The sequence below is a fragment of the Cetorhinus maximus genome, chromosome 6, assembly GCF_964194155.1.
Source record: "Cetorhinus maximus chromosome 6, sCetMax3.hap1.1, whole genome shotgun sequence".
NCBI lineage: Eukaryota > Metazoa > Chordata > Chondrichthyes > Lamniformes > Cetorhinidae > Cetorhinus > Cetorhinus maximus.
In genome coordinates this window covers 123,059,202-123,075,435 of record NC_135884.1, presented here as the reverse complement: position 1 = coordinate 123,075,435, position 16,234 = coordinate 123,059,202, and the positions used below count along the sequence as shown (strand labels likewise).

The 16,234-nt window shown below is 40.8% G+C and overlaps 1 protein-coding gene across 2 annotated transcripts in view; it reads right to left on the bottom strand.

Annotated features, from left to right (window-relative positions):
- Positions 1-16,234, bottom strand: part of jph3b (junctophilin 3b) — a 187,616-nt gene that overhangs the window by 133,205 nt on the left and 38,177 nt on the right. For both annotated transcript variants that reach the window (XR_013576935.1, XM_078544418.1), the window contains exon 2: positions 12,607-13,381. Coding sequence is in view for 1 of the 2 variants with exons in the window: in XM_078544418.1 (XP_078400544.1) it covers positions 12,607-13,381 (775 nt within the window). In the remaining variant the exon portion in view is untranslated. The remainder of the gene's footprint in view (positions 1-12,606; positions 13,382-16,234) is intronic.

Genomic DNA, 16,234 nt, shown 5'->3' with positions numbered 1-16,234 from the left:
AATCCTGGAACAGCCTCCCCAATAGCACTATGGGTGTACCCACCCCACATGGACTGCAGCAGTTCAAGAAGGCAGCTCACTACCACCTTCTCAAGGGCAATTAGGGGTGGGCAATAAATGCTGGCCTAGCCAGCGACGCCCACATCCCCAATGAATAAAAAAAATGTACACTAAAAGTTTGATGATATCTTCTCCAGATTAGATTCTATTTGCATTATGGTCAGTGTAAGTTCTGTAGATTGCTCAGATAACCAAAATACCGCTATGTAAAATCAATGTTTAACAGCTGAATTGTATTATGTTTCTTCATCTGTGGAGTGAAAGTTAATTGGATTGTAAAGATCCGTGCTTATTTCCACTTTGACCTTCTGGGAAAGTAATGGCACTGATGGTTCACTCAAAAACAGAAGCTGTTCAATTTTTAAAAAATGTTTGAAAAAGCTATTTTCTTAAATAAGGAAGCCAAGCAAAAAATATTTTTTGTTTAGACAATATAAATGCTATGATATTCAGTGAAAAGAATGAATCATAATGAAATTATAGTTCCCAATTTCATTATAACATTAATTAGAGAATAATTTTGAGTATGTAAGTATATAAAATGTAACTGTTTTAATTCACCTTTACTTGCACTGCTGCTTTTTTTTCCCAAAGCTTCATGAAATTTACAAATCCATCTATGTGCAAATAGTCTGGTAGTTGACGACTTTAAATTATTAATTAGCATGCAGGATATTTTCAAGAAGCAGTATTGCAGCTTTAATATCCAACAGTTATACTTTTGTTTCCAAGTAGCTACAGCTATAGGTTTGATTGCTGTGCTGAACAATGGAGTATTGGATATTGACAATCTCCTGATGAAAAAATGGAAGTGAGAGATATAAATACATCAATCTCAAAACCTCTGACAACATGATTGTTCATACTGGCATACTGAACTATTCTGCATAGAAACATATGCATTTATTTAGCTTAAAGTTATTTTTATTTAGGGATTAGCGTTGAATGGAAACTGCACTCGGCCTGTGTTAAGAGAGATAGTAACCTTCTGATCTCTAGTCTGATAGTTTAATCCTGTTCAGGATATCAACCTGAAGTAATGGAGTAGGTTGAAGTGCTTGGCCATTGAAATGGCACTGGTTTTTACCAGTAGATAGTGAAAACAATATCCTACAATACAGTACCAAACTCACATTAACCACCTGCAGATTAGTTTGAAGGGAAAAAAAAGTAATCAAGCCCACCTAGCCTTAGTTTAGAATTGAACTCTATTTCCTTGATTGGGCTACATCCTTGTTTGCAACAATTCAAATATTCCCATTTTCTCACTATCAAGCGTCCAACCAGAAGAACAAGGAGGAAGAAGCTTACATCAATGTTCCATTGAAGTACTTAAGTTCCCCAGAAAGAGGACTGTGTCATTACACCAATGACATTTGACTGTGCAGTCGATATTCTGAGTACTGATATCTTTCCCACAGTGAAGTCTGCAGAATTTTCTTCCATTTGTACTATCAATTAAACATTTAGTATAGTACAATGTAAGAGAGTGTAGAATAGTACTTTGTAATTAATTAATTATCATGGTAGCTGTTAAGCCTAACTGATATTAAGCAAAGATACAAGTTCAATTAGCATTTGTGTAGCATGAGGATGCCACGATCTGTTCATTTCCTAACATAAATGTATGTCAATTAATAGCATTAAAAAACCAAATTAGAAAGTCTGTGCTGCTTGTTAAGAAAATAGTTTAAGAGGGAATAACTTTAACCTAACCTGCCCAATGGGAAACTGATGGGATCAGATTGGCTTACCAATTTACATCCCACCGAATTTTACTCTCCACTGATGTCATATACACATAGGGAACCTCACAGCTGCTTGAAATCTCCTTTGCAAAATTTGATTGTAACTGATGACAGCAAGTGTTGAGCATGTTGTGGTCAATTTCTTCAGACGCTTAGCAGCCACATCAAAGGTTATGAAAGGAAAGCTAAGTTTCAATGTATTTACTAACCTTGTTGTGGAGCCGGGAACAGCTGGAGTGCAGGTGCCCAAAGTCCACCCCAATGAGTACATCTTCAATTTTAAAATGGCATCATCAACCAGAGCCGTGCAACCACCGGTTAAGCTAGGCAGCTGCCTAGCACACCAAAATTTGATGGGGCAGCAAAAAACTGAATGAACTATTCATGAAACTACACAAGTAAACAAACAGGCTTCAGCAGCAGGACTGAGAAGTCTAGATCTACTGATATACATCCACATATACTGACATACATATAAATTTCCATATATTTACATTTCAGTCCTTCCCAAAATTTCTTATTATATTCCTCATTCAGTTTATGCAAGTTTTACAAATTTGTATATCTACATGATTATTCCAAAACTGTAATGATATCAAAAAACATAATTTAATCTTGCCCACTCTGTTGTAATGATTATTGATTGTGTAAATTGTGTATAACATCATCTAGTAATTGTATCAGAAACACATAGTATCACATCATGTGAGCCATATTACACATTATAATGTGCATTTCTTCTAGTACATATCCCATGAAATGAGAATGCATAATCAGTATTCTTCTATAATTCTATATATTCTTCTATATAATCAAAATTCTTCTTCATGTAAAATAAACCTGTAATTATAAAGGCAAAATTTTAATTCATACTAATGCACAATATTAATTTTTGAAAGTTACTTGTGGGGGGAGAGGTTGGGGGCACAAAGCTGAAGGTTCGCCTAGGGTGCCTAATATTCTTACACCGGCCCTGTCATCAACACACAATAGTCTCCCCATCAATTTGACTCAGTTACATGGGTGCAATTAATGCAGTACCGCTTATGGTTGAAATAAATTTTGATTGTAGAGGTATCATAAGTTCATTAAGGATCCATTTGTTTCTTTGTAACAGTGACAAACAGTAAAGCAAATGGAGTTTATCATTAATGCAAAGGTTATTTTTTCCACATTTGCCATATTTGGGTGAATGGAATCTAAAATTGACTTCACCTTCAACTGATAGCAGCTACAAAAATTATAACAAAACAGAAAAAACAGCATGGAGAAACATGATTTAAATCCTGGGCAGACCAATTTTTAACTTATCATGACAACTTTCACACTCAATGCCACAAAATTCTGAGTGTGATAGGAATTATTTTATTCAGGTGTCAAATGGCTTTTACTCTATTTCAATGCTATATGGTTAAGCTAAAAATAAATATTTTGTTCCCTCGGTTTCCTTGGGATGGAATTTTAGCTCCAGCAGAAACTGGATGGCGGACAGTTAAAACCGGAGTACAAGACACACCGGCTAGGTCCCCAACCCAATCCTGCCAACTGTAATTTCAAATTGCAGCCGCAAAGGACACCTGCCCAAAGCCAGGGGGTTTCTTGGTTTAATGTGTAGATTGTAATATTAACCCCAGCCTGGTTAGGACAAACCCATTGGGAACAGAAGCCTGGACTAGAAGGTAGGTTTCTTTAAAAGTATATAAGAAGTGTCAGATGGGGAGGGACACCAGGGACAGGAAAAGCCCAAGGTTTTAGTGAGTGGGGCCTTGTGCTCTTTTTAGATGCAATTCCTTCTAAAAAGAGCACAAGGCCCCACTCACTAAAACATTGGGCTTCTCCTGTCCCTGGTGTCCCTCCCCATCTGACACTTCTTATAACCCCACGTGTTGTTTCCTGTTGCCCAGAATCCTGCCCCCACCTAAGCACCATGTAGCTAGTATCCATCAGTTTCAGGTGAGAGACTGTTTCTGATTAGATTTCCTTAAATTTATGCCCTTTATTTCAGCTAGTATATTTTCTTTATATTTTCACTATTTTAAATTTACGCTATTTCAAGGCTGATAGAGATGCTGTGAATTTCAAGTATTTTTGAGTAAAGTATCCTGTACCCCAGCATTGATCATCCTTCAAAGTGCTGAGAGCAAAAATTTAATTCCCCATTCCCAAAAAATAATTTTCTGTGTTTCGTTTTAGACGCTGCATCAATACCGAAGCTGTGCTTTGTTTTCCTTACAACTGCTAAAAATTCAAAGTACAGCAGTTTGATCTATATTTTAAAGCATTGTTGAAATTCAGTCTGCAGCCAACAAGAATCAACTGATTCAGCTTTAAATTCAATTTTGTGTGCAATCTGTTCAGCAGGGAACCAATTTCAGTTTCTGCTGATCAGCTTAATCGACAAACCACATTGATCCATCTTTACCAGTTGCTGGGTAAAGGCATTAATAAAGGCCTTCCTTCAGATCCAGTGGTGTGGGTAGGTAGAGAAAACTGAAGTACAAAGAATTTGACATGAAATCGTGTTACTGTATGGTGATAATGTCCTAATGTTAAAAAGAACAACACTCTTATTAACAATGCAGATCTGCAAAGTACAGTCTGCTGCAGTTCTTCAAGTGAACAGATAATATAAAATTGCCTGTATCTACCAGAACTATCACATTTGTAGAAAGCCTAGAATATTCGGTGTAAATTATTCAGTAAAAGGTATTGATTAATCTCAGCTACCAGAATGGTAAAATCCAGGTAATAAGGACTCAAATCTCTTCAAAACATTGTTGATTATGAAAAAAACACATTCTGATCCCATTGAAGAGTCACAGGCAACTGTGTTTTTAGTTAGTTGGGGGGATGAGAGAAGCTGGGACTGTTCTCCAAAGATCTATCTATGAAGGTTAAGAGAAAACTTAATGAGGGCATTCAAGATTACGAAGGGTTTTGATAATGTAAGTAAAAGTAAACTTTTTCCACTGCCAGGAGAGTCAGTTTTTATTACATGAGTTTTTATTAGAAATACCACTGAAAGCACAGAATTCCTGGAAAAATCATGCAGAAAAGGATGGGCTTATTGAGTTTAAAGGTCATTTCTTGTTCATAGAATCATACAGCACAATGGAGGTCAGCTCTTTGAAGAGTTATTCCATTAATTCCACTCCACTGCTCTCTCCCCCAAATTTTTCCGTTCAAGTGTATATCCAATTCCCTTTTTGAAAGACATCATTGAATCTGCTTCTACAAACCTTACAGGCAGGACATTTCAGATCACAACAATTCGCTGCGTCAGAAATTCTCCTCATCTTCTCTCTGATTCCTTTGCCAATTATCTTAAATCTGTGTCTTCCAATTACTGACTCTCCTGGCAGTGGAAAAAGTTTACTTTAATCTTGAATGCCCTCATTAAGTTTTCCCTTAACCTTCATAGATAGATCTTTGGGGAACAGTCCCAGCATCTCTCGTCCCCCCAACTAACTAAAATGCCTTGTCCCTGGTACTATTTAGTAAATCTCCTACTCCATCTTAAAAATTATCCTGGTCTGTGAACGATAAAGTTGATTCTTGTCGGAAAACCATGGGCTGAATTCTCTGGGGGAGGCTGAAGCCCTGTCGCCAGGGCCGAAAGCAGGAGCCGACCCTCCTTTAGCTGACGAAGGGATCCTAGGGCAGCATGTTGCCAGCAGCGGCCAATTAACAGACTACCATCTGTTCACCATCCAATTGAGGATGGTGGCTCACCACCCCCTTCCAATCAGAGGGCTGGCAGCTCAACAGCCTCAGCTGGTTCAATGCAAACATCTTTGCAGAGCAGGTAGGTTTAGGGGAGGAAGACAGGACCAGCTAGGTGGAGTCCCTGTGTGGGTCAGGGGGTGACTGAATTAGGCAAGAGCCGAAATTTAAATTTCCCGACGGCAAGTTCAGATGCCAAGATTAAGTGAGCGGTGTGTCTGTGGCATGTTGAGCCTCATGCCGGCCTGTAGCAGTTCACACTTGTAGGGGGTTTGGTTAGCTCAGTTGGCTAGACAGCTGGTTTATGATGCAGAGTGATGGGTTCAATTCCCATATCAACTGAGGTCATTCATGAAGGCTCAACCTCACCCCTCGCCTGAGGTGTGGTGACCCTCAGGTTAAACTCACCACTCTGTCCAATGAGAGAGCAGCCTATGGTCCTCTGGGACTATGGTGACTTTCACTTCACACTTGTAATATATTTGAATGCCATGAATACTCATTGGCGTAAAGCTTTTTATAATTACATCCTACGTTCAAGATAAAGTCAGCGGCACACAAGAATCTCATGGCAGCTGGTTCACCTTTGTTTAAAGATGCTGTGCACCAGTTGGCTTCATGCAGTAGTGTCTAAGGTTTCCTTTGCTGAGCTCTGTGCCTCAAGGGAGTGGAGCAGGAGAATGGCAGCTTGCGGCAAGGGAGAGTCAAGGTTGGGGTAGGGTTAGTGTTTAGAGTGGGGTCGGGGGTATTGAAGAGTGGAAGAAGGATCCAAGGGAAGCCAAAGAGCATGGTTAGGAGTAATCGAGGAATCCAAGGGAGCATAGAAAGTGTGATTGGGGGCTTCAAGGAGTGGAAGAGGGAAGTGTCCTAGCGCCCTGGGTGTGGTGGGGGCAATCAAAAACAAAATGAAGGGCCTAAAAGACAGGGTCAGCACTGTCCGCAGGCGGGTCCATTTCAGGGTGTTGGCTGGCAGAAGGAACGTTCACAGTCAGAGGTCAATTTGGTAGGGAGGCAGGTCCAGTCTGAGGTTAGGATAATTGAAGGTCTCGTAGGGCGTGTGACGGGATCTAACAAAAACTCGAAGGATGATGTGAGGTGGGTCTACGATCAAAGGGAGAATGTCAACAGGGACGGGTGTAGGATAGTGGGGGAAGAGATGGCATTTCCAGTTGGAAGGTGACAGGGCCCAGGGGAATGGGGAGAGGTTGAAGGGATATAGAGGGAATGCGCAATATGATATTGGGACGATCAAGGACGATGGGGAGACATGAAGGTGAGAGGGGGACGGTGGAGGGAAATGGGTTCTACCGCAAACCTTACAATGATCATTGTTACAATGTCTCCACAAGCACATGCGGTGCCAGGATTGAAAATCCAAATGGGAGGAGTCCAGTGTGTGGTGGGTGGAGTTTTGGTTGTGGACAATGGAATAAATTGAAAATCTCACTGCTCATCAGTTCTATGGGTGAAATCCCTGGATACACATGTTCTCATAACTCTTTCTGCCTTCTTCACACAATTCAATTGCTGGAATACCTATGGATCTCGTACACCCAATATTCTTGCAATCTCAGGAACAGGAGGAGAGGTTGCAACAAACAATGGTTCTTGCCAGTCAACAACAGAGCCCACAAAGCCAATCGCAGGCAGGATCAGAGAGGGAGGCAGGTCAGGATGCAGCCATCCAGGGAAGGCACCTTAACAGACAGGCACTGGCGTTTGGCAGCAAAGTTGTGTCCATGACTCAGAATCTCCCTTTTTGTCCAGGAGGCTCTTTTATAGCCCACTAGTAGCTGCAGCATTGTTGACTGATGGCTGGTTTTACCAATGGAAAGCTTCCCTCCCCCACCACGAAATTGAATGTGTTTCCCATGCAAGTTGCTGGCACTTAGATTTTTATTTAGAATCTCCTGGGAAACATGAAAGTAAAAGAGAATAGGAGTGGCACATAATTCTGGTTACGCCATCGGGAACAGAACGCCACAGTTAAAATTCCCCCATGTTTCTGCTTGTTTCTCTGAAAACCTGCCACAATTTCAAAACCAAGGAGGCTTTTTAGAGCCAAACTTGTAACCCTTGGGCTTAGGTGGCTCTTGTTCAAACAGTATTTGCGGTGTACTAACTGTCCAGATGTTATTCTTGAATAGGCACTGTTAGTAATCCTAAGTATTGGTAAAGGTTGTTCAGTACTGATCAGAATTTCTTTAGAGAGATTTTTATGAAGGAAGCTACAGATGGCATGAGAAAATATGCAATGAGAAAAGGGTCATTCACCTTATGCAACGTGTTCCTTGTACGGCCAACAAGCGTGGTCTAACTAATCATGGATCTAACCTACAGAATGAGCAAGCTGGCCAGCCAATCTCCACAGTGGGAGGCCCAGTCCATTTTTAGGGCAGAGCCTCACTAACATGCCACTAGCTAGATGCACAATCCAATTGTGCATCATGCTCCACTTGCTGGCTCAGAGACGTTACAATATTAGATGGTCCAGAAACTCAGCAGGCTGGCAGAAAGGTGGGTCTATGGGAGGGAACAATGGTAGAGAGGACAATGAATGGGTTGGCATGGTGACTGCTTTTGAACGGGTAGAAATGGAACTAAGCATGACCAAATAGATAGACCATAGAAGAGAGGCAGTGGAGAACAGTATGATCAATTATGCCAAATGCAAAGGAAGTCCAGACGTGAGAACACACTTTGGACACAGTTGCAGAGGGCCTCATTGGTGACTTTGAGTAAGGTGGATTCAGTGCAAGGATTAAACAGGGTGTGTGGAGAGGTGGGCATAGAGGTAATAACACATTCAAAGAAATGGAGGTTGAAATTGGGACAGTAGTTGGAGAGGACAAAGGAGTGAAGGGGCCTTTTGAGGAAGTGGCTGATGGTGATGATTTAGAAAAGGAGAGTGGGTGTGTTTATACCACCTAAGATTTGAACAATTTTTGTTTTCTTTCTTCCTTTTCTCTCCACCCCACCCAACACCCTCAAATCTAAACAAACTCACTCTAACCAGGCCAGGAAAGTTAGAACCCATAAGTAAAACCATATGTGGATGGGAGTGCTTCCAGGTCACATGATTGTTATCAGAGTCACCTGATTATTATTTAACAGATTCTGTAGCTCCCACTGAGTCTGATATTTCATTGTCTACCATTTATTTGAGTTCCTTCACATCATTTAACTGTTGAAGAAAATGCCATCAGCCAATAATGCCCTGCCCAAATTCAGCTAAGTGAATATAAAGCTTGAGATTGAGTTAGACTGCAACAACTTGATGACAGCTTTTGTGAAGTAAAGGTGTCTGAGACATTGCTGCGCAGTGAAGTTCAGGTAGGAGACCCAGAGCCAGTATGCCACCTTCCTCTCTCCCCCAGCTGCTACTGCTTCTTCTTAACTGTTTCCCCTCATCCTCCAGCCCCAAATGCAGCCCTATCAAACCATCCATGATTGCAGTGAAACTGTTGCAAAAGTAACCATAAGCAGTGCAGCACCAGCAGGGGCTTCTTATCAGGAGTCACAGTTAAATTATAGATTTTATCATAAGGTCAGAAGTGGCGATGTTTGCTGATGATTGCACAATGTTCAGCACCATTTGTGACTCCTTGCAACAAGGCCTGGACAATATCCAGGCTTGGGCTGACAAGTGGCAAGTAACATTCATGCCACACAAGTGCCAGGCAATGACCATCTCCAAAAAGAGAGAATCCAAACATCGCCCCTTGATGTTCAATGGCATTACCATCACTGCGTCCCCCACTATCGACATCCTGGGGGGTTACCATTGACCAGAAACTGAAACTGAACTGGACGAGCCACATAAATATTGTGGCTACAAGAGCAGGTCAGAGGCTAGGAATCGTGCGATGAGTAACTCACCTCCTGACTCTCCAAATCCTGTCCACCATCTACAAGGCACACGTCAGGAGTGTAATGGAATACTCCCCACTTGCGTGGAGGGGTGCAGCTCCCACAACACTCAAGAAGCTTGATACTGTCCAGGACAAAGCAGCCCACTTGATTGGCACTCCATCCACAAATATTCACTTCCCCCACCACTGATGCACAGTAGCAGCAGTGTTTACCATCTACAAGATGCACTGCAGAAATACACTAAGGCTCCTTCAACAAACGCACGACCACTACCATCTAGAAGGACAAGGGCAGCAGACATATGGGAACACCACCACCTGGAAGTTCCCCTCCAAGCCACCCACCATCCTGACTTGGAAATATATCGCCATTCCTTCACTATTGCTGAGTCAAAATCCAGGAACTCCCTTCCTAACAGAGCTGTGGGTGCACCTACACCACATGGACTGCAGCGGTCCAAGAAGGCAACTCACCACCACCTTCTCAAGGGCAGCTACAGATGGGCAATAAATGCTGGTCCAGACAGTGAAGCCCACATCCTGTGAATTAATAAAAAAAAACGATTGCAGAAAATAGTCCAAAAAAACTTAAAAGTAGCAGCCTAAAAGGACAAACTGCCAACTTACCAATATGTAATGGATGAGCCCTTTAGATAGCACTGCTGGAAAGTCCTTGTACCTTGAGTTTTTGATCGTGTTTATCACATGGCAAGTCAATCACTGAGGCAGCTGAATTTCGGAAAAGAAGCCCACAGTAATCCTTGTAGCCCTAATTACCAATTCACATATGTCTGATGTGTGCCTTGGACAAAAGCAGCCCAACTAACATGGCAGACAGTGCATTCCCAGAGACATACAGGTGTGTGTGCACCACTTACCATGTTTCCTGCATTACAACTGTGACTATATTTCAAAATTACTTCTTTACTGGCTGTAAAGCACTTTGAAATGTCCTGAGGTTATGAAAGGTGCTATACGAATCTTAGGGCGGGATTTTCCACACCCGCCCACTGCCGCGATCTTCCAGTCCCGCCGCAAATCAATGGACTTCTGGCTGGGGCACCGCCTCGCCCATGACGGGACCGGAAAATCCCAGCCTAAGTCTTTCTTTCCACATTGGTCTCTCTGGCACCAATGAGTTCCTAGGCCCTGGTTTACTCATTACACTCAATACTGACAAACACCCATTAATCTTTGTGCAATGCAGCTCTGTTGTTATATCTGGGTAGTCAGATCTTAATAAGGTTTTTTAAAAAGAAGATACATGTGAGATCTGTTCCTTCTGGCAGATGTTAAGGATCAGTAAAGGATGTTAAGGATTTTCTGCCAGTGACAATCCAATTCCCAGCAGGTGTAAGACTATAGGAGAAAATTGCTGGTTTTTTTCACTTTTGAACCAGCTTACATGGTTCAACAACTGCACTCCACATGAGCGAGCTGTGCACAAAAGCAGGTTTGCTAATACTAAAATTTATGTCGATTGAAGACAACCAGGAAGGTTCATTTTTGAGCATCATGTCTTGAGTTGAGTGGTTCTACTGAGCTAATGGTATGAATTTTAAAGTAACCTAGCTACAATTTATATCACTCATAAGCCACAAGTTGCTTGATGTTTTTTTTAAAAAAACAAAGGCTGAACGTTATTTTCTTTTAAAAGGATTTACAGCTCATTTGGCCTTGATTAGACATTCAGAGACATTTTTTGTCCAAGAAGTAGAAATACTCATTTACTTGTATCTATTCAAAGGCCATCAATTATTATTTTCCCTCTGCGTCAACAGGAGAGAACAATGTATTTGTCAGCATAAACTATTCCACATTTTCATTTCAAAAACCTATGGCTCCTACTATGATAAAACGTAGTTGATAGAGATGTTAATCTCAACACAAATCTAGATTAGGAAAGATATAAATTGCCTTTAATTTCCAAATCAAATGATATAAATGGCGAAGGGTCTGTGCAAAATTTTAAATTATTTCCCTTTGGATATTAATATTGGAAACTTACAATTTTCTGTCATGGAATAAGTAACTGTTTCTAAAGTACAAAACTGTAGCATGTCATAACAAAAGTTAACTAGTTCAAAATCATGTTACAATTGAGTAGCTGTTACAGGATTTAACCCCTTTTATTAATCCAACTCACCTTTATTATTTTATCCCTCATTAATACCACTCACTTTCATATATCTCCTCTCCCCTATAATGTTCTGCGTTCAGCTAACAGGAAACACTTTCCTGAGCAGCAAAAGACTGTGCCTCAGACTACTCTATATGAAGTAAACTCCAACTGCTCTACTTTGGAGCTTGATTAAATTTATAACATTTCCAGTTGTCAAATTGAAGTCTCCAGTTAGTAAGTACTAGGATTTAACCTCATGACTGTAACTGTGTGAAATAAACATCTTTACTTCTATACTGCTTTGGTGCCTTTCTAAACAGAGGTTTAAACAAGTGAAAACCTTAGTGAAAATTAATGACAGGGATACAGAAGTGATGATTACTTACAGACATCAGTGGAAAAGTGTCAGCTTTTCATACATACCAATTAAGCACAAGCATCGCTGCTAAGTTATAGTTAGTGTTAGTTTCAGAATCAGGGTGAAGATAAGGCTGAGGGGCTGGAGTGGTGGGGCAGGGATGGTGCTCAGATTTAATCGGCAATCCCTGGATTTGGCAGTTGGTAGATAGTTGCTGAGTTTGTACCATTATTTAATTGTCCACTGTAAAATCACAGCCCTAAAGTTAACCTCTCCCATTAGCTCATGTTCCTCTTCAAGTTACATCATTTCTCCTGTTTGCATGCCAGAACCCTTCTCTCTGTTGGCTCCTGCCCACATTGTACTTGCCAACTCTGGCATTTTTTCCAGCAATATTGCCACCTTGGCACCAATTCCCTTCCTGGCTCCTCCTCAGGCCTCCTTTAATCTTCCAACATTACTCATCTTGTTCTCCTTTCTAAACTGCTGAGTCTTTCAGCCTAACTCCTTTAACCTTTTCATATTCTCTTGAACTAATGTTATCATCCAGCACCAAGTTGGCCAACCTCAAATTAACTGGAGGTTCATGGGCCAAGCTGCCACCATAATCAAACCGGTCTGTGCCATTTCTGACAAATTGATTATTTGTTTACATAAAGTTAGGTTCATACAAAATCATTGTAAATCTCACAATTTGATGTGATTCAGCAGCCAGCTTCTTACCTGGATGCAGAAATCTCAGCTTTTTGTTTAGCAATAGCTGCAGCCCGTTCAGCTGCTTCCACTGCCCTATCCACTTTGTCCCGAATCTTACTTGTCCGTAGAGGAATCAAGTTCTTCCTCTTCCCACTCACCAACACATTCTGTTTATATTTGCCTTCTTCTTTTGTTCCATCTGGAAACGTTGTACATCCATAACCATGCCTCTTGTTGCTCAGCCACTCCCCTTCAAATTTCAAGCCATCAGACCGGTGGCTTAACCCAAAACCAGAGCGTTTGTCATTTTTCCATTCTCCAATATATGTTTCTGTTGTTGTTGCATCTATATCATCTTCAATGACTGACAAGTCTGTCTCAACCTCACCAAAACTAATCGTGGAATTGATATCACTGGCTGTAGAACTGACGGTACTCATCCCAGCTTCACTTCGAAATGAGCTCTGCTTGCTTCTTTGGCTGGCCAAGGAACTTTTGGATTCGGACTTCCGGAGTTTCAGTCCACTCAAAAGGGACCTGCGAAAAATCCCTTTCTTTTTGTTTTTGGTTGAAAGAAGATCATTGTCACTATGCATAGTGAGAACAAAGCCCCCCCTGGATCCTGCAGGACTTCCAGCTGGGGTGTCTGGGTGTATGGCTGTACCATTACTATGTTCACTTCTTAGAGAGTTAATAGAAGTTCTAAGAGGAGACCTGATAACAGCAGCCATCCCATAGGGAACACTCTGACGCACACCATACCCATGGCGCATTCCTCCAACCCATTGTCCTTGATAGGTACCTGTAACAGAGAACACATCAATTTTAAATATTTATTATATTTATAGCATATATATAAATATATAACTTAAATAATGAATAGATCACACTGATCAGACATAGTTGAATAAATCCGCATATAGGCTAATTCTTGTAGGCACTGATCAAATGTTAGACACTGACTGATTCAGCAAGGTTTACTGAACTGCCTCTCCCTTTCACAGGGGTACCATCTCTATAAGAAATATCCTTATTTACACCACACAAATAAAAATCAAAATAAAACATAAATGCTGAAAATCTGAAACAAAAGAAGAGAACGCTGAAACTTGCAGCAGGTGAGTCGGAGGACTGATAAGTCAACGTTTCAGGCTGGGTGTGTATTTTGTCTGCATATCTACTCAGATCTGCTCACTTGTCAGTGAGATTTGAAGATGGCCAAGTGTTACTTCATTTGGGCCCATAATACTTTAACCTGATAACAATGATAAGTGACAAGTAATATTCATGCCACACAAGTGCTGAGCAATGACCATTTCGAACAAGAGAGAATCTAACCATCTCCTTCTGACATCACTGGCATTGCCATCACTGAATCCCCCACCATCAGCATCTTAGGGGTTATCATTGACCAGAAACTTAATGAACTAGCCATATAAATACTGTATCGACAAGAGTAGGTCAGAGGTTGGGAATTCTGTGGTGAGAACTCACCTCCTGACTTCCCAGAGCCTGTCCACTATCTACAAGGCACAATCCAGGAGTGTGATGGAATACTCTACACCCGCCTCAATGAGTACGGCTCCAACAACACTCAAGAAGCTTACCATCATTCAGGATAAAGCAGCCTGCTTGATCACCACCCCATCTCCCACCTTAAACATTTATTCCCTCTACCTGTGACACACAGTGGTAGCAGTGTGTGCCATATACACGATGTATTGCAGCAACTGACCAAGGCTCCTTCGACAGCACCTTCCAAACCTGTGACCTCTACCCCTAGAAGAATAAGGGCAGCAGATAAATGGGAACACCACAACCTGCAAACTCCCCTCCAAGCTACACACTGTCCTGACTTGGAACGATATCTCCATTCCTTCACTGTTGCTAAGTCAAAATCCTGGAACTGTAGGCATACCTACACTAATTTTTTTATTTGGTCATGGGATGTGGGTGTTGCTGGCTAGGCCAGCATTTTATTGCCTATCCCTAACTGCCATTGCTCAGAGGGCATTTAACAGTCAACCACATTGCTGTGGGCCTGGAGTCATATGTAGGCCAGACCAGGTAAGGACAGCAGATGTCTTTCCCTAAAGGGCATTAGTGAACCAGGTGGGTTTTTACAACAATCAACAATGATTTTATGCTCATCATTAGACTTTTAATTCCAGATTTTGATTGAATTCTAATTCCACCATGGTGGGATTCAAAACCAAGACCCCAGAGCATTACCCTGGGTCTCTAGAATACCAGTCCAGTGACAATACCACTACACCACCGCCTTGCTCATGGATTGCAAAGATTCATGAAGGCAGCTCACCACCACCTTTTCAAGGGCAATTAGAGATGAACAACAAATTCTGGCCTTGCCAGCGATGCTCACACCCCATGGAAGAATAAGAAAAAATAAGTTTCCAGTGTGCTCTTAATCTACCGAGAAAATACAAAACTATCTTACATATTGTTCAGAATTATAAGATTAAAGGTTAAAACAATCTTCTGAAGTATCCATGGAGAGTTTGCTTCAGTTGCCTTGCAAATGAGGCAAATATATAACTAATATAAGGTGCAATTTTAAGGGGTCTAATGGATTCAGTAAATAGAAGTAGACTCTCCTCTCCTGCCCCATGTTATAGTACTTACACTTATCTGTGTCACATAACTTAGTAGGCTGCAGTAGTTCAGGTGTCCTTCCATATTAAATGCGAATTATCACAAGCTATTTCATTACTGACATTAACTAGGGGATTAGATGAACGATCTTATTATATTGCATTGGGTAACTTCTTGTCCCCCAGTGGCAATAAAAAAGTTTGAAGTCCACTTGCTCCAGGAGAGGCAGCAGGACTGCTAGCTAAATTCTGCCTCTTATGCATGCTTCTTGGGTTTTATTTCTTTGATCGATCAGTGTGACCTTTCAAACTATTCCAATTGGAAATATTTGGATGAAATGCTCAGGCCTTCTTTAGGATACTACAGTATTTGAGAATGGATAGTTTAACATGCTTCAAGCTGCTCACCCAACAGTTAGTTGAGGATTGAAAAATTTATACGTTTGATTTTGGGGTGGAACTGGCAGAGACCTAAGGCCAAAACATTGAACAGATAAAGAGAGAGAATATCCTTTATGCTGACATATATGAAATAGATTTCAAAATTTTCATGGCAATAATAATGTTTTTCAGCCTGGCACTAATGTTCAAATCAGTGACGGAAAAACATATTCTTCATTATACTTTTGAAAGCTATCAGTCTGTTACTGTTTTTGATCACTGTTACAGATAGATTCTAAATTGTCTTTATTTAGAAAATAATACTTCTTTTAGAAAATGTATTCAACACAAAGAATACAGAAACTAAACTTCAATAGCAGGATCAATATAGAGTCAATATTGTTGCAGCCTTTAAGGTGATTTCACAATACTGAAAGAGGAATGTTATTTTTGAGTATTTGCTCCTGCTGCTTGTAGTGCTCCTGTGCTTTGCTTATTGCTTTGCTGAAGAAACCCAACTGGAAACAAATTAATTCTTTGCTCTTTCACAATATCTGTATGAGTGCTACTAAAATTTAATATTCTGGTGCAATAAAAGAAATGAGTTGTACTTGAAATAACTCGCTTAGGAATTTAAAGGACAGCCTTGTGGAAAGAGAAAC